Raw genomic sequence first — 26,726 nt, forward strand, 5'->3', positions numbered from 1 at the left:
AAAGGAAAAATAGGACAATAACTAAAAAAAACACACACAGATACGGACGTATCAAAAAGAGCAGCAAAATTGCATCCCCTCACTTTACTGAGGCGAAAATACTCGATAGTTTACGTCACGCGTCAGAAGCACCATCACTAATAACTGCGGATAAAACCAAGACGAGGGGGTCATGGCATGCATCACTGAACTTAACCCAGTTTGAGCTAGAAGTTTTTTTTGTTTCTAGCCATAGTTTAGTACCCTGTTGCATGACTTTAGTTTGAGATACTTTCTCAGCGGTTACTTTGGAATTTCGAAGCTTGTAAGCCGTACTCAAAAGTTCTTTCCGACGCTTTGCAAGTTCAGATGGTAGGTCATTACTGATGCTCTTTCCTGTGCCTTTTAGGCTACCAACACAAGCCATGATCCTATCTTTGTGCCTAAGATTCAGAACAGAGACAAAAATAGGGTCCGAAACGGGGCAAGAGTTCGAGCGGGAAGGGCGCTTGGCCTTGTTTCTAATTCTGTACATTGCCGTGAATTTTATATCCTTCGAGTTTTGTACTGGCATTCCTGATAAAAAGTCGTGGACTGTCTCTTCAATATTCTCACTATCCTTATTAGGAATTCCGTGAATCAGCAGATTTTTGCGTTTTACGTACAATTCCGTACTCAAACACTGTTCTTTAACCGCTATAATTGCATTTTTCAAATCAGAATTCTCTTGTTTCAGAGCTGAATTCTCTATACGAAGATTTTCGATCATTTGCTTTAAGTCATCCATACGCTCGTCGAAATGCTTTTTTGTGACCGACATCGTTAATTATGCAGTAAAAATTCGCCTCCGTAAATGAAATTAGCAAAATGACATTTCAAAGGGACTTACAGGCATGGGCCCCTTTCTGCATAAAAATCTAAGGGGCCCCGTAACAAACAGCGCAAAAATTGTGAAAAATCCAGATGCGGTTATTAAACTCTCACAGTCACAAGCTAGATCTGATTTATTTCATTTTCATTCGTTTATTTCATTTTTTCGTAACTAATATGCTTCAATTCCCAAAATAAAAATAACGAAGTGGGTAATGGTAAACCATTAGCTCTCTATAGCCTACTTTAAAGTAGGAATTTGTTTATCTTATCAATTTTTAACTTCAAAAACTCAATCGAATTTTTTTCTTCTTTTTCCTTCATTGGTCAAATGTTTGCTTAAGATGTTCCGTCCAAACTGGATATTTCTCTCCTTTTTTAGGTGACAGTTGAAGCTTTATTATTGCTCTTGTCTGAGTCTTGCTTCAATCGAATCAATTTAGTAGCATAAAAAACATTTTGACAGAACTGAGAGTCGCTGGTTGAACTACCGTTTTGAGCCTTATAAGACTCTAAGGGGCTACATAATTATTTTTAGGAGAATTGAAAATTTACATGGATTCCTATCGTATATTAGTGCTGTGCCGTTTTATGATTAATAAGTAGAAATGTGTTATAAAAAATGTGTTCTACAGGCTATATCAGTAACCAAAGATGATACATTGGAGAAAGCTGTATATTATAAAAACAGAGCAGCAGCACACTTGAAGCAGCAAGAATTTGAGAAAGCAATGGAAGATTGCACAAAAGGTACATTATTGCCTTAAAGTACTCTATCCAGGCGAAGTTTATTAAAAACATTGGTTACAAAAACAATAGCCAAAATGTCTAGAATTTGAGGATAGGGGCTTAACTGAACCCTCCTTTCCTCGTTCATGTTTGTTTATGTTTGTCATTAAAAAACACGCTGAATTTCCATTATGCTGATGGAGAAATTAATATAATGAAATGAGAATCAGTTTCTAAGAGAGTAGAATGAAAAAATCAAAGGAAATTTTTGAAATATTCCAATTTCGAACTTGTTGAAGCCAGACTTATGTTTTTGTATGCCTATAAGTATAGGACGGAGTTTGTGCGACTATTTTGTTTTTTGCTTCTTAATTACCTTGGTTTTTTCTTCGGTGAATGTTGTTTGTGCCATTGAAATATTTGGGAACTTGCTATTAGCTTTTTCTGTACTTCTTTCTTGAAGAAAAATACTAGCAGTAAAGCCTGGCGGACTACTTTTAATAGTATTAGTAACTCATTGGAGTACCTAGTCACCTCAGGTCAACACAGCTGCTCAAGCTCTTCCACCTTCCAATCTACCCAGAACTTGACCCTTTATCCCTCCTTTCCCCGCGAAGTTTCAATCCCCCTTTACTTTTTTCTTATGAACTTTTCGGTCCTTCTTTGGGGGACGACCTGCTTATTGTTTGGTCCCTGATGAATTACCGCGAAGCACAATCTGTAGCAATCTATCATCCATCATTCGTTAAACGCGGCCTAGTCATCTTAACCTTTCTTTCATTACAACCCTAGAAAGTGGGATCCAACCACCCGTTTTTTTAAGCTTATTGTTTGATATACAGTCAATCAAGAGTATACCTAAGACTATTCATAGCCAATTTCTTTGAAAAAAATTAAAAAGTTCGACGTATCTTCTTTTCCCTTTCTAAGCGCCCTAGTTCAAGAGCCATACTTGAACCCTGTCACTACCGTTGCTTCCAATATTCTAGTCTTGGTTCTTACACCTATCTTCTTCCTCTTGTTTTTCAAAATTTGTTTAATTGTGAAAAATCCTCACTGTATTCACCATCTGTAGTAGTAATGCTACCTAGTTAAGTAAAGCTGTCCATTTGATCGATTTGGCGTAGTCTAACATCACCTGTTCTCCCTGATTGATTCCTAGTCTAAGCGAATTTGTCAACATTAATTTCCAAATCTCTTCTTGCGTTCTGAACTATTAAAATCTACAAATATTCACTCTTTTTGCTTACATTTCTATCTACGACACTTAAATCATCTACACAATCTAAGTTTGTGAAATCCTTACCATTTGATACATTGTTCTTCTACAGCCTTTGCGAGTTTTTTCAGGACAAGTTTTTTTTAGTTCATCATCCAAATAGTTCGAGCATGTGGACTACTGACAGGCACAAAAAAGAAAACACCGTAGCATATAGTATTTTTTTTTAATCTGAGAGAAATTGTTTAGCCCCCCCCCCCCCCAACGCAAATCTCACAAGTCGTTTTCTCCCTCCTCCAAAAAACTGTCTTTGAAAGCCTCAACTTGATCCCCCTGCCATGCGACAAACAGGGTAGACTCCCAAATTAGCGATTACAATTTTGACCAAAAATGGAATATTTTCTTAATATTTACTTTTTAGCTACAGTAAAAAGTCTGACGCTGGGCTTGAACCCATGACCCCGAGATTTAGTGTTTATTCGAAGAAAATTGTCCAATGCGGGATTTTTAAATACTTTTAATTTAAAAATACATTGCTATTTATACGTGGGGGAGAATTTTCTTTGAATTTCTTTACTTCTGAAATCGCAGCCACGTGCCACTGATAATATAGACGAATAAGCGAGTTTTCTCTGGAGCTCGAATACTTTTACCAAATATGTGAAGCAAAATTTTTGTTTCTTCAAATGTATTGCTCTTTTATGTCAATTAAAACGAAACAAAAAAAGCAAATATTGGAATGAGAGTAACGAGCGACGTTAAAATGAAAAGAAATTACTTCGTGTATGAAGTTCTGGTTACTGTGAGCACGAATTGCTCCTAACTTACATTTAGTTGCCACATAACTTTCAAATATATGAAAAATAAACATAAAAACAAATATTTCCATTTAAAGTCAATAAAAAGAATTTTTTAGTAGCTCATGCCTCCCCTCTCATGAGAAATTCCCTGATGACGCTCATGATGCCACTTCATCTTTTGTGCCGGTAAGGATATGAATGTAATCTTTTATGTTTAAAAGAAGCGCTTTTCTGCAATAAAAAGTGAGCTACCACCCAGAAGCATGCATATTCAGGTTTAAGCGAAATAAAGGGAGATTAGAGATTAATTTATTCCTCTTTGATCCTTCTTCTATATTTACCTGAATGCCCACGAAAAAAAACTGGGTGTAAATATGCAGTTTGTGAAGCATCAGACCCTCTCTCCTACGTAATAAAATCTATAACACCCCTCCGGCCCCTTCCATAATAGCTGATACGGGATCATGTATGACTGTACATAAATTTAGCATATGTCCATTGAATCAACTTGATTAAGCAAAGCTTCATAATAGGTGTTTATTTTAACCTTTTGTTTTATATTGACTATTTGACTCTTTAGGAGGGAATGTTCAACCGTGCGGCATTATTGCCTCTGAAACTTTGAAGTCTAGTATATAGTTTTCCAATAATGTTAGATAGACTAGGTGTTTCAAAATTCTTTATTGATAGTAACTTACCCTCTTCGGGTAAAAATTGTAGTTCGGTGCCGAAAAATCGCAGAAAACGCCATTTTTCTATGACACAATCTTTTTGGCTAATGAAAAAGGGCATTAGAACTCTTAATTTCCTTAATGGTATAAAACTGATTAACTTCTCTTAACTACCTTTAATGGTGTAGTTCTGTTTAAGACCACTTGCCCTCTCGGGGCGTTTGAAATTGAGATAAATATTCTCAGTCTTAGCTTTTGATGCGTAACTTTGAGCTTAGTGAATCGTGTATATTTGGAATCACTATAACAAGTATATTCTTTTGATGTACATTTTGTTATCAAAGCTCCTTTTTTAGTTTTGTTACTTTTAGCCGTGGTCGCTCCTTACTTACAGTTTATTACCACTTTATTACCTACCCAATTGTTTGATAACAAGCATACAGAGCACTCAAAAACGTTTCAGTCCCTCGGAATTTTCAGTAAGGCAAAAAAACAAATCACATCAAGAAAATACTAAGTTTGTTCTTTTTCTCAAGTTAACGAAAATATTAAAAACATCTTAGGTTAACTTGTGCTTTGTCTACATATTCTCTGATTAGTTCTTTTCGGTAGTTCATCTGTTTCCATGTCTGAGAACTGACTGATAAAAATTGAATGTCTATAAACAGTAAGAAAGTGCTTCGGTTTTAGCTTTGGCAACGACATTTCTTCGTCGTCTTTCATTGATAATGTTATTTCATTTACTTATTTATCCCCGTTTATTTAATTTAAGAAATTTGTTCAGTTGAACAAAGAAACTTCGTGCCACCATGGTATCTATTTTTTCTTGCCAATTCATCAAAAATATTGGGGAGGGGATCCCTATCCTCGTGTACGTGGAAAAGGGTTAACTACACGTATCATTATATAGTCAATTCATAACAATATAATACTTGAAAACCAAGTCATTCAGCTAAATATTCTAGCCTGGCGATGAACTTGCAAAGGTAAGTTGTCCTTGGGGCGGGCCAGCAATAGACAAAAAAAAATAAAGAAAGTTATAGGCACAAATCAAATATAACAGAAATACTGATAACATAAAGAAATATATATGTGTATGAATAAAAATACATAATTCCTTGCTGAGTTGCTACTGGGGTCACCATAACGAGCAAAAAAGAAGAAAAAACTATCCAAATAATCCACTATACTCCTTCACACACCTCAAACAAGAAAAGAAGAAGAAAAAAATGACGAATAATAGCTCAGGGCTCATTAATAGGATACACGTTTTTGCTTGACTTTATTTCTAAATTTTTCAAACCATTTTAGATCATTTATTATCATATTATTACTAGTCCATAAATTTATAAATAAAATATAAATAAAAATGACAAATAATAACTTAAAACTGTTAATTAGAATACATTTTTCCTTAATTCTATTTCTAAATTCTTCAAACCTTGTTATGTCATTAATTGTCTTATCATTACTATTGCATAATTCTATTTCTCGATAAATAAAGGAGAACTTAGACCTTGTAGTGATGGCAATTGGAGCAGACAGCGCCTTGCTTGTTCGAGTATTATAATTGTGGCAATCAGACCTAATCTGAAACATGCCTGAGAAGCATAAAGGTAAATTATTATTATTATACTTGAACACAAATAACTGGTGATAAAAATCCCATAAGCCAGCAGCTGGTAAAATTTTTTGTCTTCCATACTCCAATCTCACAGAATCACTAAGATTTATTGCAGATTAAACGGAACGTATTATTTTGGAAAACTCGAATTGGATTCACTAGCGACGGAAATATCCCTAACCATACCGAAGAACAATATAAAATATACGGATATGTTATAGAGAAATACAACAGCCTTAAAATGGGATGTGGGACAGAATGTGCGAGTTTTCTAAGGATTCCGATGTTCCGTGATAAAATCGCTGACGTGTTCCCAACATGTTTCCTAAACGACAAAGTTTCATCAAGTGTAATAACTAAATACTTCACACAAGACTTCCTTTCAGTCTCGCCATAACTGTATTTTAGTCGAGAAATCCATGGATAATATGTAACTGTTCTCGAGAATATAATGAAACTACTCTTAGCCGGGTGAACTTGTAGTTTGTTTACACGCATCCATGTTGAAGATTTGTCTAACGATTGTTTACTTAATTCAAGTAACCCCTTCTCAGTTCTTGCAAGACAAACAAGGGACGAGTCATCAGCAAACATCGGTACTGTCACTTCTTGTGGATCATGACATATTTCACTGAAATTGTTTTTGATATTAGACATGGTCTGAATTAAGTCATTTACAAAAATTAAGAATAATAGCGGTCCAAGAACAGAGCCCTATGGAACTCCACGTATAATAGGAAAGCTTGATGAACGCTTTGAGTCAATCTGAACATACTGTAGCCGCCCTGCTAAGAATGCACGTAGAAACTTAAGCCCAGGACCTCCTATGCCGTAAAAATCACACTTTAGAAGTAGGAGATCATGATCTATTCTGTCAAAAGCTTTAATTGTATCTAAAAATATTGCTAAAACCCTGTAACCTTCATCCAGCGCTTGATTGACTACGCTGCTTAGATAAGCAACCGCTTGTTCTGTTGTGTAACCATGCCAAAATCTGAATTGGGTAGGATTTAACACATTACGACGCTCTAAATATGCATAAAGATGGGCAGCAAAGAACTTCTCTAAAACACGTGATAGCACAGGAAGAACAGAAATCGACCCATGATTTCCTAAATTATTTGTGTCACCACCCTTATAAAGAGGAGTCACACGAGCTACTTTTAAACAAGACGGTATGAAACCCTCTTTTAATGCAGAGTTACCTAGGGACAAATGTGGCTTCTGGATTAGTGGCAGAATAAATTTAACCATTCTTTTCGATATGACATCACTACCAGATGCATTACTTTTCATGTTTTAGATGGCCTGTTTCATCTCACTTAATGATACAGGTGCTAAATACATTGAAACCTCAGATCCAAAATGACTAAGCTAGTCAAAAATACTTGGATCATGTAACATCGGACAGATTCCTTCAGCAACACGCTTTCCTACCGCTGAGAAGTAATTTCCGAATACCTCCGAGACATCATCAGCACTTTTTGGTTTCTCACCTTCTTGGTTAACTATTTCAAGCGGGATTGTTTTCGTTGGCTCCTGAAGTACTTCTTTAAATCATGCGCCATGTTTTGTCGAACATCCCGATGCTTGCTTAAACTTCCTCAAGTAAAATTCTCTTTTCGCTTTTCTTAATTATCGATTCAGAGCATTGCGGTAATTATTATATATTCTATCATTTAAATCGCATTTATGATTGACCTTTCTTTGTAAACATTTTTATAAGATAACAGAATTGTTTTATTTACATAGGGCCAAGAAAAGTCATTCTTTAACCTACAAGTATTTCCTAGAGGAATTGCATGTCTAGAAAACACACCAAAATGGTCAGAAGTGTCACAAAGAACGACACGGGGGGAATCAGGGTTAACATTAGTGCATGTATTATCAATACATGTCTCGTGTGTATCCCTGACCCTCGTAGGTATTTTAATCAAGGGAAGTAATCCAAATGATATGGAAATATTCAATAGTCGGCTGCTCTTTTGCATCAGATATTTTTTCACATGGGACATTCCACGATATGAGATTTTCGTCAAGTTTTTGAAATTCAAGCTCAGCTAATCTGTTGCCAGTGACGTTAGATTCAGTCCCCTGATTCACAAATTCATCAGTGAGACCTTTTAGTTGGTTTTTTAATGCATCTTTTTTTTTTAGAGAGAGAGAACCCAGCGGGATCATTATTTGACAACGATTGCTGAAAATCACTTTAAATATTCTCTAACTTAGCCACTCGATTATCCAGAGACTTAAGTTTATTTTCAAGTGAGTCTAAGTTTTTTTTTTCCGTTGTCACTTACAAGCCCAATCACAGCTTGGATGCTATCAGCTAAAGTTGCCAACGAGGCTGAACTAGTACCTGATACGTCACATAATTTCTTTTAATTCCCACCTTCATCCTCGTCATGCCTTGATCTTTTTTTTCTATCCCATTGTTAATATCAAATTAAAGAGTTCATCAAGTTAAAGAGATATTATGACTGGTGCTGGTAGGTGTCAGACGATAGTCAGCAGATTTCACCACGGTGGAATGATGGCCATGCAGGGAGGGGAGAAATTCAACCCCAAAAAGAGACTATGGTGTATGCTCATAAAAATCCAAATAAAAAAGAAGTTTCAACTTTTAACGTGACTCATAAAAATGAATGCTGTTTTTTAAATCAGCACTAGGAACCACATGAAGCTCAGCTATCACTTTTTTTCTTCTTTTTTTGCAAATCTATGTAATAAATAGGAGTATTAAAACTTATATTCATTATAGCCTTGGAGATAAGCCCAAGTGATACTAAAGCGCTTTTTCGTCGATGTCAGGCATATGATGCTCTAGGAAAATTTGAAGAAGCATATAAAGATGCTAGAACAGTGCACAACGTGGATCCTGGAAATACTGCAATTCAACCCATCCTAGCCAGGCTTCACGAAATTGTAGCCAACAAAGTGGCTGAGCATTCTAAACTTTCAAGTAAAGTGAGCCTGATGTTAAATTTAGCGTTTGATATATCGACCCCAATAGATAAAAGAGAAACAGCTGCAAATAATATACTTGTCTTGGCAAAGGAGAAAGCAGGTAATTTTTCGTAGCAATTTTACTTCCTCTTTTTTTTTTGTTACCTATTAGGAAAAAAGAGGGATAAAAATTAAATTATAGTTTAAAATTGAATTTTTAAAAAATATTACATTCTATGAATCTTGTATGTTCGATGTTTTCTTGGCTGCTTTGTTTGTTGTTAGCTTTGACTAGCCCTCCTTCGTATGTTTTTTCAGGTTTCGTAACATTTTCTTTGTTTTTTTTTTCTTATGTATTTTATTTACTTATGTATTTTATTATCTATTCGTCATCAATATTCTTGATGCCTTCTTTACTCCTTTATTTAGTATTTGTTCTCAAGAGCCCTCCTCTATATGTTTCTTCTCTTCATCTTTTTTTTGTAATTCTGCCTCAAATGTTTTTTCTTTTCTTTTATAGCTCTATCTATTTGTAACTGATCATTTCATTAGTTCTTCTTTGCTGCTTAGTCTCCGAGGCTCTGATTTTAGGCTTTGAGGAAAAATCTTTTATGTGTTTTAATTTTCGCTCAAATGTTTACCCAATAGTTTTTTCCTCTTTTTTTTTATAGCTTTACCTAAGTGGACTCAATTTCTTCTCTGTTGCTTTATTTATTGTTGTCTATGAAAAGCCCTTTTTTTATGTTTTTTGCTCAGTATTTTTCTTTTTCCGCTCTAACATTTTCTTTTTTGTTTTAAATCTTCATAATCAGTCCTTGATGCCTTATTTACTTTTTTATTTCTGATTTGCTCTGTGAACCCGTCCTCTTTGTGTTTCTTTCTTCTTCTTCTATTTCTTTATTTTCGTTCAGCATTTATAGAACAATGTCTTTTTTTTGTCTTTGTCTTTTCCTGACCAGTAATCAGTGTAGGCTTTTCCTCCGTCATATTGTTTACTAATAGAATACCTGTACATAGCAACGGGAGGAGGATTCCATTTCTCCCCTGACGTTATTTTAAAATGGAATCTCACCCAAGAGAAAGTTGTAAAATATTTTGCCTAAAAATTCGGTACATGAGATTTCCTCCCCTTGGAACAGTATTCCCTGAATCTGGTTGGAAGGTTCATCGGATAATAGGTCAGGCCTGTGCTTACTTCTACTGGTGGCTTTAGTTTCCTTACTATATGTTTTAATGAGAAGAGCTGTCACGATGGGCAATATTCTTCATATAGCCAATATGCATCAATGAGCAGTTTTATCATGGATTATTTCAAAGCAGGGTTTCCAGTTCATTATTGAACTGCAAAATTATTTTTGTAAACAGTGCGGCTATACTTAGTTAGCAAAATATGAAAATATCCTCTTAAATGCTTTGCTGATAAGCAGGTGTCGATAGGACAATCAGCTAGATTTATGTCTGAAGGAACAAGATATTGGGAACTAAAGATAACAGCAGTCAAAGCTAGAACTCGGATTGGGCAGTGGTACCCTACAATTTTGACTCAAACGAGAGAAATATTTGACATACTACTGATGTCTCTTCTGACCATAGGTTCATGTGTGTTTGACTTTCAGATGTAGGTTTGATTCGAAGTCTTTGGACTCTTCACAAGGGAAGATTGTCCCCTATTTGTACGAAAAAGTGACTAAAGCCGATTCTTTTACTTTACAGGTGCGGAGCTGCTATACAAAGAAGGTATTTTAAATAGAATTGTTTCTCTTTTTAAAATAGAGAAGAACCAAAACATAATTGTCAACCTTATTCGCAGCATCAGTGTAATCGCCAAAAATAATGCAGACAAGGTATTGCATAATTATTCTTTTTACTTTAGTATTTTATCATTTATTGTATTTCTCTAGCTTACAATTGCAACTTCATTTATTAGTTAGAATATTGCAGACATTTTTCAGGCTTAACGGCAGCTTGAAGGCAAGACTTTCGTAGCCATATCCTAAAAGTACTTCTTTTTTTGTTTCATCAAATCACTTCCTGAACTTAAGCTCTCTTCAAAAATTTCCGTAAAATTTGGTAAACTTGTTGGATGTTCAGATTCGCTAGCTAAAAGGATGGATATTTTTTATCGACATTGTAGAGTGACTGATGATTACTAATGTGATAAAACTAAGGAAAATACATGGCACTGGATTCAAGAATTAATTGTCTTTTAATATTTGACTCTTGTCTATTCCATTTGAATGCTTTTTTTTTCGATTAAATTCGATTAACTTTTTTTTTGCTTCGAAAATTCGATGTTGCTTTTTCTTCTTCTTTGGGCTAGACTTGAACATTCCCAATTCATTATTGACGCTTGAATCCTAATCATGAACTATTGGCAATGCTGAAAAACCGCGAATATAAAAGTTAAGCTATGGATTTATGGCAGTTGATAGTCATCTATCCGTTCATTTTGAAAAGGTAACTACGAAATTTTAACTTAGCATTGAATCTTGAATTGAATGGTATGTTTTCAATCACATGTTGCTCTAAGGGATCCAAATGGAGTTTCCGTTGATGACGAATGTTATATTTGTAAAGGGTGTTGAAAGGCGCATCGGATGGGATATTTATTTTTCTGTTACTGAACATTTTGAGGATTCTACAGTTTTGCCGTAGTTTCTGTTAATCGTGGCTGCACGAAAATTTCCATGATCAAAAATTTCGTTTGGTCCTTGCTCGAAAGTAAGCTTGGTCTCTCTGTCTTTTCATTTCATACTGTTTTACTAATATTGAAAAGGACATCATCATGGTTTTGGAATTTTACTAGAGAGTGAAAAGACGGTTTTAAGCTTATGGGAAGGAAACAAAGAAAAAAAAAATGAACAAAACAGAGACAAAACCAAACGAAAATAATTTTCAACCGGTGAATAAGCAAAAAACTAAGCAGGTTGTCCGACAAAGACCTATTTATTAAGAACTTTAAGGAATGTTTTAAGTACTTTTACTGCAACTTTTTTCCTTCTAACTTAATCCCAATCGTGCCCGGAGATCCCTACCTTTTTTGAAGTTAATACAGCTCTGAAAATACGATCAGTTGATACCAATATCTATGTTTAATGCGACTGTAACTGTTTATACCAATTCTCTCGTTTTGTGTGGGACGATTTGTGATAGTTCTCCTCTAATATCAATATTATTTGTGATATTCAATGCAATAGCAAAACTAACCTTTTTTCATTTTGTATTCCTAGCAAGGAGATTCACTTTCGAAGATTATTTCCTGGGAACAGTTGCTTCTAATATAATGGATGTCTCAATTGTGGCTGTCACTTTTAGTTGTATCTTTCTACCGTTTTTCTCATACTTTTTCTCACATCTTTTGTAAGTGTATATCTAGTGAGATTTTGAACTCCGATCATCTTGTATCTCAAAGGCGAAATTTAAGATCCTTGAAAGACTGTACTTATTCATTATTATTTCAACTAGTCAAAGAGCCTATCGTACGGCTGGCATAAAAAAAAAAGAAAAACCATAGCACATGCTCTTTTATGGGGACTGGTCAAAAATCCTTCGCTCCTGAAAAAATTCAATCTCCCTTACCGATCCCCCTCCACCCCCCCCCCCCCTGCTGTGAAAGACATCCTAGAAGTTTAAACTCAAACCCTGCAGTGACTCAAAATAAGGTATGCTTACAAAAACTTTTGTGTAAAATCGCTATTTTTTTAACAAACCTACTGATCGTATGTAATCTGTATAATGGGGAATACTCACTTGTCTTCGGGTTCCAGGTGCCCGTTGTATAACATCACATAATTGTTTTCAGAACTGAAGATTAGTGATTGGCTTGAAGTTACTAACACTTGCCTATAATGCAAAGTTAGATATTAGACAATGGAGTCATAAGTTTGTATTCTATAATTTTTTTACGTTCATTATTTGAAATTTTTCAAACAGAACAATAATCAGACTTTTTTTGAATTGTAGGCCCGAGGTATAATAGAGATAATTGGATTGCCTTGGATAATTGAATTGTTAAATACTCGATATGAAGAACAAATATCTGCTGCGCAGTATTGTCTTCAAACTTTATTAGATGCTCTGAGTGGAATGACCTTGAAGGATGAGAAAACACCTGATGTAGAGCTTTGCTCCAGTATGTATATTATTGCATGCTTTTCGGTGCTCTCTTTTGATTGTTTTTCTATGTTAGCTCGTTTGTTTTGTACCTTCTCCAATCACATATTTATTTCTTTACTTCTTTTTTTACTTTAGCCCGCTTGATTAACAATAACGAAGCAGTTTTAATCCACTAGAATTAAAATTTTGAAAAGTAAAAGGAAAAATTTCGGAATATTGTTGTCTGATCAGATAGTTAAAACTATAGGTAAGTGCTGATAAAAGGTGAAAAATATTTTGAAGGAAAAATAACCAAGTTATGTTGCCATTTGGATTCTGGATAGTGTGTCTAGTTGAAAGGAAATGGTTCCTAGAATGTTTCCTGGAAAATAGAGAATCTTTTAATATCTTTTTAAAATAAAATGTCAACAAAACATTTTTTTGGATCCTGTCACAATCTAGCTTAAGAATGGATAGTTTTTCTTTGGCTCTGGGTAATAATTATGTCGTAATTTCAAGTCTATTTCCTGGTTTCATTGGTAATTGGTAACTTAAACCTAAAAACTACTTCAGAATTTCTAAAATAACTTAAACTAAACTTTTCCCTAGCTGGCTAGTGTATAAGGCAGCAACGGTGCCTCTCCACGATGACCTCTTTAGTGTTGGAAGCGAAAGATCCTCTAGGAATGAAATTTACATCGAAGGATCCTTCTTGAGGCATATTTTGTTTCATATTGACAAATTTTCATTATTCTTTTTGGCAAAACTATCTACATAAAGTACAACTGACTCCATACTTTTTCACTATGGATTTTTCAAATTCACAAATTTGGGATATGAAAAAAAAATATGTGGTGTTTTAATTACAGTTGCACTAAATGGTTTTCGAAGTTAGAACTTAAGGTTAGGGTTTTGACTTTGTTTCATGCTCCCTCCAAAACCTGCGATTTTGTGACAAGCATGCAGCCATAATTTATATTGAAATGGAAAGATATCTATATTATCTGATACGTTAGTCTTAGATCTATCTATTCAATGACCCAGAATCATGATAATACTTGGACTTTTTCTTAGAAAATGATCTAAGCTTGTAAAAAAAAAAAGAAAAAGAAAAAGGAATTATTGTCATTTTTCTTATGTTCTTCATGCCTCCAGCATTTTTTCACTCTGAATAAAAATGCAAAGTAAATATTAAAAATGTAATTTCATGGGTGGGCCTAGTCTCAGCTGTGGAAGGAGGTTAAAATTATCGTTTTCCGCTGAAACATTACAATTGTAGGACTAATGTTTTTTAATTTGAGCATTCTTGTTAATTCACTCATTTCAATATTGAACTGTTATAACTAAGCTAACCCTGAAGCTTTAGTCCGTTGAAGCTTTCGTAATGTAAAATTTCAGATATTATTTAACGAAGGAAATATTCAGCTTAGTAATTTGCATCCATTTCTTTAGTTGGTGCAATGCTCTTCAGAGATGTTAAGTGAAAATGAAATAAAAAGAATGAAAGGCCATCATTCCTAATTAACAAAATTCGTTTTGGGTTTGATTGTTATTAAAAGCTTTGTAACCCATGTTCTGAAATGTCCGTGTGTTTTATTAGATGAAAACAGATAAAATAAATGAATGTAGATAAAAAGAGTTCTATCATAAAATGAATTATAGCAAAAGTTTTTCTCAATGAAAGAATGATTTTCTAATTTGTCTTCTGTTTCTCACATTTTACTTGTTTTTCTAAACTTTCCCAGCACGTCATAGCATTTAGTAGGGGGGAGGGAGGTTATTACTTTTACTATCTCGCAGTTTTTTTGGTTTCCCAAAATTTCCCCGAAAAAGGGATTTGATCCTTCGAAATTTTCTTGAGAATGAACGATTTTTTGTGTTAATGCTTGTGCACTTAAAAACGGTAATTTTAGGGAGATTCGAGGATGGTGTAAGCACTGGAGGAGAGGGCTTGTATCAAAGTACTTTTCTAAGGGGGTTACAAAACTCCCTTGCAGATTCAGGTCCAATTGTATCCATTTCCCATAAAATCCTTGGGACAGATCCTGTTGCAGAGTCTCTTAAAGTCCTAATCTAACAGTTTGCTCTATTGAATAATACTTAGACCCCTTAGAATGGTCACAGTAGTATTTTTAAGCTCGCAATCAAGCTTTTTCAATGTTAACTAAATTAATTGAGTCATGATCAATAAGGAAAGACAAGAGTTTTAAGGATTCTTTTTTAAAAATACATATAACCTCTATGACATAAGAAGCTCGATATTCTAACGTCAGTAATGTTTTGATACTTCATATTTACTGTAAGTGTTATATTTTGTTCGTATATTCTGTCTTTTGGGGATAAAGAGCTTCAATTAGTAGCAGCAGTTATATTTTAATATGTAATACTAATTCCTGAATATCCTACTAATTCTTAAGCGTAAATTTCAGGGAATCGCAAGGAAATTGATACCCTGATTACATGTTTGATTTATGCGTTGACTAGCCGGACGATGACTGGAGTTGGAAGAGATGCCATGATTGAACTGATTCTTAGAAATTGTGACTATCGTGCTTTAGACTGGGCTGAACGTATTATCGATATTAATGGTACGTTACATTTTATTTTATTTAATAGCCATCCATTGTGGAAATGGCCTTTCCTAACTCTGATTGCCCTATCTGAGGGCACGAACGTCGGAGTTTATTTAGCCCAAGTGGTTTACTAAGGAAAAACGAGAAGAATAGCTAAATTATATGGGAAATATAAGAAATTGCTGACAAAATTGTTAAAATCTTGAAATTACGAGGGCAAGGGTCCGAAAATTCCCTACACGTGCTTTTGTGTCTTGACCTGACATAAGTAAAAGCGAATAGGGATGGATATTCTCAACTCTACTGACACTTCTCTGTTGTAATTGTACTTTTTGGGGAATACTGTTAGGTTTTATAGTACATTCTTCATATACACTTTCATTGTACCCGATGATCCAAGGAATTTTCCGACAAACCGGAAAATACCGGTTTGACGGAATTTTCTGGAAACCGGAAAAACCGGAAAATTCCACTAATTGAATTTTCCGACAAACCATAAACTAATTGAAATATATAACATTTTTGTTGCTGCCCGGTGCGTCAGAATCAATAAAATACTAATTTCAACAAAGTCTGGCTTTGACATAAGCTTTATGAAAAAAAAAACCTATTTTTAATATCACTAATGTGATACTATTGCATATCTTACATTTTCACCTCTTCCATCTTCTACAGCATTAAATGCTTTATGCATCTGTTGAGTGGTCATTTTAAAGTGTTATTAGATTGCTATTAAGGAATATCGATCTCTTTGGGTGTTTCTGTAGAAGACAGTCTTTGATGCAAAAGAAACTGTGTTTGTAAGATAAAAAAAAAACAATGTAAGCAGTTTTCAGCTTAGAACTAGCAATTTTTTCTGAAAATCTTTTTCTAAAATCAGAGTTAGAAAAATGGCGTGAAAGAAAATTTAGTTTACACAAAACTATAGGAGGAGTTTTAATCTTTGTTTAATATGTCCCAGATTCCTAGCCCGTGTATGGGTGCTGGCCTGTATTTGGTCAAGAATAATTTTTTACCAAAAAAATAAAAATTATAAATTCAATTTTTGCAATTGTTGCAAGAAAACAAACCACTGAAAGAAAATGAACATTATATTCCTATTTTCTTTATCTTTCCTTTTTTTATCTTAAAGACGATGCTCTTAATCGTCTCATTTAAGCCAGAGCTTAATCAGGAATCCGCGACTATTTAAGACTTCTGCCCCCATTCTCTAATCTTTTAATATTTCAATGTCAACGGCAATAAAGTTGTAAATTTGATTTATGAGAAAACCGTATATATAAACCTGTTTTACTGATTTCTAAACTACCAATTTTATGAATGTCAATTTTTTTTATAATTATTATTTTTAAGATCAAGTTTTGTCTTTTGAGTGGACTATATACCTCGATTTCTACACATGCTATTGTAATGGTAAAAATTGCTTTTTTCTTGAACTTTTTATTTATTGTTTTTTTTACTTTTTTATTACTAGGTCTTCAAAGGCTAATGGAGGTTGCTTCAGAGCTACCAGAATTCAAATATGAGTCATCTATGGAAGTAACTGACAACACTCGAACCACTGTTAGTGTATGTCTTGCTAAAGTATACGATAACATGTACTACGAAAATGCTCGTGGACGTTTTGTTAACAAAATTGAAGATTTTATTAAGAATTCGTTAGTAGGACCAGAAATCGAGTGCCGTGTAAGAGTTACAGTAGCATTAACAACTCTACTCCTTGGTCCTTTAGATGTTGGTAGCTCGTTTTTGGCAAAGGATGGTATTTTGGAGATGATTTTAGTTATGGCTAATACAGACGACTTTTTACAACAGGTATGCTGCAATTTTGTGTTAGAATCAAACCGTAGTTTTCTAATGAAAGTAAATAATGAAACCTAAAAATGGACAAAAATTACTGCTTCTTGGTTTATGCAACAGATTATTGAAGTACTGTTTCAAACAAACTAGCTCGTCATACTTCTCTTTATGTGTAGCATTCTGAAAAAGTAGCGCTTTATTGAAAATACAAAACCGGCGCAACAAAACAGTAATAGACACAGGAAAATTCTTGAGTGACTTGTAGAAAATAAAAAAATAATTCATACAGCTTTCAACAATATTTACCGGCCATGAAATCAATAATTTCGCTACACGATTTTAACTCCCTAAAAAAAACTCAAGAAAGCTTGGTTCTCAGCAAAACTCAGGTTTAGTTCCAGTGGGTTCAGGAAATATTACGAGCTGGTTTGTTTGCAACAGTTTTTCATAAACCGAGGAGTAGTAATATTTTAAAATTGGCTCTTTACTTTCATTGGAATAGCTTCGTTTTTTTAAAATTAATTTTTGCGCCTTTTTATGTTTTAAAAATATTGACAATAAACCTTATAAAACTCTGTACTTGAAAGAGAATACGCTCATCAAAAAATATTCTATATTCAAGATCCGAACCTTAAGGCCACATGGCCACAAGGCATAGTTGTTGACATTATACTTAAACATTTTGTTCATAACCGTCTGCTTTATGCTAGTTGCTATTTCAAATCACGCGTCTATTAGAGGCTATGTAACCTAGACCTCAAAGTTTTATCACCTCTTGATGTGGCTTTTTAATACTCTTTTCAACTATAAATCTACAAAAAGCACGTTGAAATGATCATTTGATTTAAATTAGGCCTTTAAACATATCTGTACAATGTTGCATGTATGCTAGTTCTATTATTGGCAATTGAGGGGGTGTGCTTGCCCCCTCCCAATATCTTGTTCTTGCCTAGATTTTGTAAAAATACCTTTCTTGGAATCCTTTCATCCAAAAAGGCTCTTTTTTTGCTGTTATCAACCCACATTTTACTTTTTGGATGCCATATGGTATTTTGTGATGGTTTTATAAAGTCAACTTCATAAAAGCAACTAGATATTAAAATTAGCTTTTCAATAAGCCCTTAAACAGCTCTCTTAGATGTTTCAGCACCCGGTCAGCCTTTCCATTCCAGAAACGACACCCAAATTTCACTTTTTGGGTGCCGTATGGCACTTTATGATGGCGTTATCAATTTCAATTTATTAGAAGCGATTAGATATAAAAATTAGCTTTTAACGAGCGCTTAAACAGCTCTCTAGGATGTTCCTATGTCCTGGTCAGCTTTTCCATTCCAGAAATGCCTGACAGATTGCACCTTTGGATGTCATATGGCATTATATGATGACGTTATCTAGTTGAATTTATGAAATCTGGTAATGGCACCCAAATTTCAATTTCGGGGACCGTTAGCCCTTAAGCAGCTTTCTATGTGTTCCAGTGCCCAGTTTTCGGTGAAGAGTGGTTTGCTCTTTTCCAGGTTGCAGCTATTGCGTCAACCAGGATTAAAAGACAGATGCTTTGATCACCAGTCAGGAGCAAGAATAATATTTCACAAAATGTCATTTTAGTTGGTGTTTTCAGATAGACCCAGGAACGCTTAGAAAATAAATCAAAGGTTGTAGATAGGCACATACAAAGAAAATTGCAAAGGGGGGGGGCGATTATAATGAAATTTTCTTTATAACTTCAATGAGAAACATAAAAAAACTTAGGATTTCGGATCAGGGCCTGGAAGCCACACCCCCCCTTCCACATACCTGCCTAATCTATTGGAACCTATCAAAAATGAACGGATGATTATTTATTCTTCTTAAGATTAGTCGGTTTCTAGAAATAATAAACATAGTCTTTAGACTATTTTTCTTCTTTTTATGGTAGATGCAAATTAGAATTTTTTGGCAAGGATTATTATGAGAGAACTGATGAAACAAGAGAACTTAAAAAGGCTATTCCAAAAAAAAAGCTAGTTGGAAAATGGCAAACATCGTGATTTGTTCAGTAGTTTGATATCATAAGGAATTCAGCTTTTACTGCACCTTCGGGAATGGGCATCCCTAGTCTGGGGTAATACCATTTTCCTGACTTTCCGGGCATTTTTGTTGGTAAAACGTCCTGGGCTTGTAACAAGCCTAGACAGTCAAACCCAAGACACAAACACAAACAGTCAACTAAATATTGGTCAACCAATATTTAATGCATTTTTTTGTTAGCCCAACTGTCTTAGCTTATAAATGGGTTCACTCGCCTAACAGTCTAGGCAGACTGTTGATCTTTTAGGATTTTGACGCTTATTCCCCTTGCAATTCCACGCAACTTGTTGGTCAACTAACATTGAGTTAAGTTTTTATTAGTGAAATGTCTAAGGTTAAGAATTGAATCATTCGCATTGCCTGACACTTATTGCGGATGGGCCCAAGGTGGCTTTGGACACTTGTTTGCCTGTCGTTCCACGCAAATTAACAGTCCTATGTCAATTCTAAACTCTTGGTCAACCTGCCTAAGACCATAGGTAAGCGTGCCTTGTTTACCTCTCATTCCAGGCAATCTAACTATGTCTATTTTAACTTCTTTGTCAACCTGAATGAGACTCTGGGCGGACGCGCCTTTCTAAAAGCTAACAAACAAGTATTGGTCCAATAAGATAGTCATACTTACTCCCGCCGTTTACCCGTGCCATTTAACCAAACACTTGGAAAACTATAGGTTCTATGTTAGTTCTATGACTATCTATCTTAGTTCCGCCCTAGGAACGACACATAGACGGATGATAGATAGACTTATCTATTAACAACTAAACTGACATCATTTTTATGCAATCTTCATAAGGGCCTATGCCAGATTTGCCTCTCACTGAATCGGACTATCTGTCGTGGCTTTTTCTACAGTCAACCATGGCTTGATGCCCACAGCTACTTGATTTTAATTCAAACGGGAAGGGCAATTTTTTTTGAAAATTTAGATTTTTGTTAAATAATGAACAATGGTTAAGTTTGATTTTGTTTTGTTTTTTTCAAGATACGACAATATTAATTTGCCTTAAATATGGATCCAAATGTTGAAAAATTTATCTTCTTGTCTGAACAACTCTAAATAACTAAATTATATATTTTAGATGATCAATTTATCTTTCTAAGTGAAGTCTTTCCTGTGGAATTTCTGAAAAATAATCAATCAAGCTTTCCTGGGATAAATCAATAAAGAACACTAATCGCCTTCACTGAAAGGTAAAGAGAAAAGATCAATAAAATAATGGTAGGGGAGGAAAAGTTCGAGAAAAGACAGGTTAAAGATAATTGAAATGGTAGTTGAAACAAAATCTTCTAACGAAAAAGAAAAGTGCTAGTACTAGAATCACTACAAGAAAAGAAGAATTGAAAAAATTAGTTCTAACAGAATGAAAAGAGCTGAGAAAAGAAGTTAAATCATTGTTTTTAAACCAGGCTAACTTTTTTGTTTCTGGTCTCTTCTTTTCTATTTTTTTCTTTGAATAGAAATACGTTTGCAAAATATTAAGTCAAATACGCCGTTTGGTGTCCATCACGACGATACGAATTCCCTTCTTATATTAATTTTACGTTTATAGCGTGTTGCTTGTGAAGCCATGATTGCTGCCGCATCCAAAAAGGACAAAGTAAAAGCGCTAATTGCACAAGGGACGAATATTTTAAAGAAACTCTACGTTTCTAAAGATGATGGCATAAAAGTTCGGGCTCTTGTTGGGTTGTGTAAGCTAGGAGCAAGTGGAGGAACCGATGCGTCAATTCGTCCTTTTGCTGATGGCTCTACTTTAAAATTAGCGGAAGCCTGTCGAAGGTGAGATGTCTATTTTCAACTAGTTAGACTAGTTAACTGACATTTGTCAAGGTTCATAACCTTAATTCCATGAGTTGTATTTCACTGATTTTTTTTTTTTTCTGTACAATGAATCGCTATATCTCAATCAAGATGTGTATTGATGCTAATAACCAGTAAAGTTGGGTGTCAAAGCCAGGGTTTTATTTTATGTATTAACTTTGACTTAAATCTTTGCTGAGACTGAAGCTCTGACGCTTTGCTAAGCGATGTTGACTAAGAGTCTAGAAAGAGCTTTTCGTAATTGTTTAAGTCTCCGCATTTAAAGGAAGAATGCTTGCCAACATGGTTACCGCAAATGTTGAGACATTCTATCATTATTCATGAAACTGATTGTGGTGGAGTAAGCTCACCGCGTTTAGCGTAATTTCACTCACTTCAGGCCTATTGCAACTAAAATTATTATTTTATTTACAAATGACAAAAACTATGTCTAAAATGTAGTTTATTCAGTAGCTGACTATTTGTGCAAATATTTCTGTCATTGCTACTTTAATGTAAGGTTGCTTTTCTCCTCTCTGAGACTCTCTATAAAAAAAAAGCCTTTTTCAATAAAAAATACAACGAAAACACTTTTTCATCTTGTCAGGGTTGAAGGGAAAAGGTTGCAGAGGACAACCCCCCCCCCCCCCCTACAAAAAAAACAAGATGATGGAATCCTGTTAAAGGACAAATAATTAATAATTATTCTTCTGTTTGTCACACATCTTATATATTTAAAGCCAGCTGGCTTTGAAGTCGCGTCAATTTGACCAGTATTTTTCAATATCTCGTTCGGGATATTTCCTGAACCTCTTATAACGCAATAGGTTTTAGTTTTATATAGGTTATGACCATGATAAATTTGAATGTTTTTCATTCGAAGCAGTTGAAAAGAAAACAAATCAAATAGCCGCCTATTTAAAAGCTTATTAAATATAAGTTGAGCCTCAAAGGGAATACGAAAGAAAATTCCTTGGTACTCAAGAAACATCTAAGAAAAATTGACATTCTGTTTTGCCATTAGGGAGCTTCAGAATGTTCTTGATAAGTTTTAGATTTTCAGCTTTTATTAGAAAACATAATAGACACATAATTGAAGACTAAAATTATGTTTTTGGGCTGACTTTTAAGATTCATGGCTACAACGATTTACTTTGTCCCCACTAATTTTGTTGAGATTGCAGTAATTTGGGGGTCTTTGGGTTAAATAAACTGGGCAAGCTAGGTTTTGGGTTGATTGATTGTAGTGTGCAGGGTCGCTGAAAGTGCTAGCTATATGTTTTTGTTCTCTGAAATGTGTAGAATATGTTATGAAATATAATATAAACTTGAGAAAAGAAGATTAGAAAAAAAATAAAGACACAAAAGAAAAGAATTTGAAAAATAAAAACAGACTAAAGCTTAAAAAAGGTTTCATTAAAACTATTAAAAACTATGCATGATAATAAATCCAAATCGTTGGGTTGACTGTCGCTCTGAAAAGGCTTATATAAATATATATATATATATATATATATATATATATATATATATATATATATATATATATATATATATATATATATATATATATATATATATATATATATATATATATATATATATATATATATCAGACGTTTACTTAATACATTTTTGGGAAATATCGAAGGAGATTTTGATACTTTTTTACCACTAGGGCCACTGCTGCAATATTGTTTACCAAGGTCCTCAATCATAAATCAGTTCTTGAATGCTATCAGAATTATGTTGCCATACTGGCATCTGTGCTTTGAAAATGGTGGCATCAGACTTCGTTAATAACCGGGCTAAGTCTTTCTGTTGTGTACCATTCTATCAAGCATGTTCTTTCTACTATAACGGCATCATCAAATCCTTAGGGAAGTTTTATAAATGCTTTTGAGGAATCTTTCAGCTCCCAAGAGGAAAATCTCTATATCTCCCTTTACCATTTTGACTTTCTATTCTTTTTTTTTTCAATTTCAAAATTGCTTCGATTTTTAAGGTTTCTCGTAAATCCAGCGAAAGACAAAGATATGCGCAAATGGGCAGCTGAAGGGCTTTCCTATTTAACGCTGGACGCTGAAGTCAAAGAGAAGCTTATTGAGGACAGTGCAGCCGTTCAAGCACTCATTGAACTCGCCAAAACTGGTGATCATTCAGTCGTCTACGGAGTTGTTACCACCCTTGTCAATTTGACCAACTCATACGATAAAAAGGTTCGTTTCATTAATAAATACTGTATTAGAGACACGATCCAAATCTTAAAAAGGGGTAGGGATTTGAAAGATTTTTCTTAGGTATAGTGCTCAGCCTTTTGCATGGCTGCATAATACATAAGTAACACTGTTTTGAAATGTTGACATTTTAAGATTTTATTGTTCAGAAGCGTTGGGTTAGGGGGTGGGTAACTGCATTTTCCAAATATAAATGTGGTTTATATATTGAAAAAATGATCCTCGCATTTGAAAATATAAGCCTCAGAAGAATCTTGAATACAAGCTGGCAACAAAAAATTACAAATGCAAAAATATGCAGAAAAACAGGTCAACCTCCAGTCATTAAGTTGCTGAAAAGAAGGCGGTGTACATACCTGGAAATACCGATTCTTCGTGTCGAAAAGAGCCGCCTTCCTCGAACAACCTGTGATTGGAAGCCAGACGGTAGAAGAAAGCGAGGCTACCCCAAAAATACATTGAGACGAACATATGACCGAGATCTGAGGACGGCTGTTACCTCACTACTACCTCACTACTACCTCACGGCTGCTTCCTCACTTACTCACTACTAATGGGAAGACATCATCGCTGCAGCATCAATGCGGGACGAATGGAGAGGCTTTGTCGACGCCCTATGCGCCACCGACGGCTCTGGAGGAACTAAGGTCTAAGGTAAGGTCTTATATAATCAAGTCGGATGGAGTTTTCACTTGATTTGTATTATCTAGTAATGTTATTTTCTAAACTTGACTGAAATGAACATCAAGGACAAACGAATTAATTCTTATGCATTTCAGTTCTCTGATAATGTGCCTTTGGAAGCACCAATTAAGCTATTTTTCAAATACTTTTGCCAGGCTCTACCTCCTAAAGTAGTCAGAGGGAGCTGTATGCTAAATTTTTTTAATCGTCTTGGAAAATTTCTGCCACGAAGAGAGAAAATTCTTAAGAAGATACCTTGCCTTTAGAGGGGGTTGTATTAAAATCAAGTAGTTGTGGGCATTAAGCCATGGCTAATTGTAGAAAATCCAAGACAGATAGTCCGAGTGAGTGAGAGGCAAATCTAGCACAAGCCCTTATTAAGATTGTATGAAAATGACATCCCTCCATGCGTTATTCCAAGGGCAGAACTAAGGTAGATAGTCATAGAATTAAAAGATGAAAGAATTGGAGGCATTTAGGCTGTGGGAATGCTGCAACCTGCCCCACTAGACCCATTCAGTTTCCTCTCTGGTTTTACAATGCAAGTTTTGTAAGCATTGTTTTGAAGCAAGCAGTCATATTCAGCAATAGGTCTTATGCAAGTGTAATGTAGGAGGATGATCGAGCTGAATGAAATAAAGATTTTATAGTAAAGAATTACTGTCTCATCGATTCCAAGAAGACTGAGCTAATCAACTCTTTTATTACCTTCCTTTTTAAAGATGATGCTTGGATGAAGGCGTGGTACTTTCAGCCAGGACCTAAGCAACTCCTTTGTCTTACAGTACTAAATTCGATCATCCAAGTATCAATTCAATGCTCAATTATCCTGAGATCCTCTAAAAGTGTAAGGAATCCTTGATAGGGTGTTGCTCCTGACAAAATCCTCCTAAATTCACAATATTTACGGTTGTTCCCATAGTTTAGTGTACTTTCCTATGATTATTCTGGTGTTTTTGTTGTTATTTTTTAATGATTTTACTCATCTTTTTGTCGATGACTTTGCTTTTATCTTGGCTTTGTAGGAAATTATGCCAGAAATGTTGGAGCTTGCTAAATTTGCTAAGCATCATATACCTGAAGAGCATGAGCTTGATGACCCAGATTTTGTTTACAAGCGTGTTGAAGTTCTTGGAAAAGAGGGAGTGACTAGCGCTCTTGTTGCCCTGTCAAAGGTTGAGAGTCATAATAGCAAGGAGCTCATTGCGAGGTAACACAGTAGTTTTCTACCTTTTTTTCTAATTCTTTTCATTCATTTCCTTTTCTTTGTCTCTACACCACTGAATCACCCAGGAGTATTTTCAGAAAGCGCAAAGAAATATTATAATCTATATAAAATCTGTATCTTAGATCAGCCATATCCAAAGAATTATATTTGACATGGGAAGGGGAGTTTGCTCAAACCTCGAAAAAAAACCCTAAAAGATTGATGAATTGTATGGAAAATAAATCGCGACGGTCATCAACAAAACTTGGATTCCCTAAAGGGCAATCCGCCCAGAGTGTTAGATCTTACTCCTATGCTTTCAAAATTTTGTATTTTTATCATAGTGTTTCATTCTTGCTACTTCACATATTTCAGACTAGTTACAAATACTTTGTCATAGTTATAGCAACGACCTAAACCCCCTTCACAGAGCTCATTCTGGGTTTCATCCATTGTTTCAAAGAATAATTTTACGTGCAGTACTGTATTTAAGATGCATGGCTTTATTTTATTTAATTTTAGTCTTTAATATAAATTGTTATCTTATTATTACTTTACTTTTAGACATTTACATACATTGTTGTTGTTATTGATTTTTTGCTTTGTTGGTGAATCAGTATTTAAATTATGATTTTTTATTATTATTAGTTCTACGGTTTTTAGTGAAAGAGGTTGAGTGTTAAGTATGTTGATGCTAATAGCGGGTTGTATAGTGTTAGGTTTTTTTAAAGCCCCATTCTGAGGTGAAAGGAATTTTCTATTTTTATTCTGGAAATATTTGCCCTCCCCTCCCCCATATCGTGCCGTGTCATATTGAGGGGTAGTGGTTTATGTGACTGTTTTGGTTAATTACAATTCCTAATGGAATTGTTGAGAAATCCCTCTAGAGGTTAAAATCTAGATTTTCCACTGTATAAGCTACTTTCCTGTGTCTATGTTTTAAATATTAAATAAAATTATCTACATTTTGTCTTTTAGTGTTTTTTTGTTCTTACTGTTTAGACAGGTTTTGGAGGTCAATTTTTCTGCGACGAGTACCCTTTTAAAATTATTTCCAAAAATAGTTCCGCTAATATATCCTTTCAATAAGTCTCTCAGCATTCCAGAATACTTTTGTGTTTTGAATTAGTAAGCCTTTTCTTAGGTATAGTGCTCTGCCTTTTGCATGGCTGCATAATACAGGAATTTTAAAACTGCTTATGGTTAAGATGAGACGATTACAAAACAGCTACTGCGAAAAAAGGCACTGTAGTAAGCTTCCGTTGGATCACTGAAATTAGAAGTCAATTTTGTTAATTTTATTACTAAGAGAATGTTCTTACTCTCAGATACTTAATTTTCAATATCTTAAGTTTTGGATCAAAATACTGGAGCATCATTTTCATTGTATCTGTGGTGTTAGCTGCACATTCTCGTGT

General features: G+C 34.6%; 1 protein-coding gene across 2 annotated transcripts in view; it reads left to right on the forward strand.

Annotated features, from left to right (window-relative positions):
• The window catches only part of LOC136031883 (protein unc-45 homolog B-like), a 56,263-nt gene that overhangs the window by 22,286 nt on the left and 7,251 nt on the right, over window positions 1-26,726 (forward strand). For both annotated transcript variants that reach the window (XM_065711828.1, XM_065711829.1), the window contains exons 3-11: window positions 1,485-1,599; window positions 8,654-8,959; window positions 10,552-10,682; window positions 12,802-12,970; window positions 15,363-15,521; window positions 16,981-17,321; window positions 20,930-21,159; window positions 23,186-23,399; window positions 25,127-25,311. In XM_065711828.1, coding sequence (XP_065567900.1) covers window positions 1,485-1,599; window positions 8,654-8,959; window positions 10,552-10,682; window positions 12,802-12,970; window positions 15,363-15,521; window positions 16,981-17,321; window positions 20,930-21,159; window positions 23,186-23,399; window positions 25,127-25,311 — 1,850 coding nt within the window. The remainder of the gene's footprint in view (window positions 1-1,484; window positions 1,600-8,653; window positions 8,960-10,551; window positions 10,683-12,801; window positions 12,971-15,362; window positions 15,522-16,980; window positions 17,322-20,929; window positions 21,160-23,185; window positions 23,400-25,126; window positions 25,312-26,726) is intronic.

The sequence above is a fragment of the Artemia franciscana genome, chromosome 10 (genome assembly GCF_032884065.1).
Source record: "Artemia franciscana chromosome 10, ASM3288406v1, whole genome shotgun sequence".
NCBI lineage: Eukaryota > Metazoa > Arthropoda > Branchiopoda > Anostraca > Artemiidae > Artemia > Artemia franciscana.